This window comes from Penaeus monodon, chromosome 27 (genome assembly GCF_015228065.2).
Source record: "Penaeus monodon isolate SGIC_2016 chromosome 27, NSTDA_Pmon_1, whole genome shotgun sequence".
Taxonomy (NCBI): domain Eukaryota; kingdom Metazoa; phylum Arthropoda; class Malacostraca; order Decapoda; family Penaeidae; genus Penaeus; species Penaeus monodon.
Window position 1 is genome coordinate 35,014,370 of NC_051412.1, and position 394 is coordinate 35,014,763.

Sequence of the window (394 nt, forward strand, 5' to 3'; positions counted from 1 at the left end):
CCTTTCAGTTTTTCCATTAGTGATTTCTTATTGTTTACTTTTGCAAGTACTCAGCTCTTGTATTTATTTTATCTTTATACAGAATTTCTCCTTACCCTTTTTTAGGATTATATATGCCAATTAACTGTCATTTCCAATGCCATCCAAAAAAAGGATTTCACAGTGTTCTAGATCTTGTTTTATAATGTTCCAGCAATGCAAGAAGAGGTGCTGAAATTGGTATTGTTGGCCTTGGAGGATGGATCTGCTCTGTCTAGGAAAGTTTTGGTCATGTTCGTTGTCCAGCGCCTTGAACCACACTTCCCACAGGCTTCCAAAACAAGTATAGGACACGTAGTACAGTTGCTTTACCGTGCCTCGTGTTTCAAGGTAAATGGACAAGTTGAATTTGAGT

At 37.8% G+C, this 394-nt stretch overlaps 1 protein-coding gene across 1 annotated transcript in view; it reads left to right on the forward strand.

Annotated features, from left to right (window-relative positions):
- Nucleotides 1–394, forward strand: part of LOC119590804 (roquin-1-like) — a gene marked incomplete at its 3' end in the record, with an annotated part of 42,006 nt that overhangs the window by 40,395 nt on the left and 1,217 nt on the right. The window contains 1 exon segment of the mRNA XM_037939533.1: nt 194–369. Within this exon segment, the coding sequence (XP_037795461.1) occupies nt 194–369 (176 nt within the window).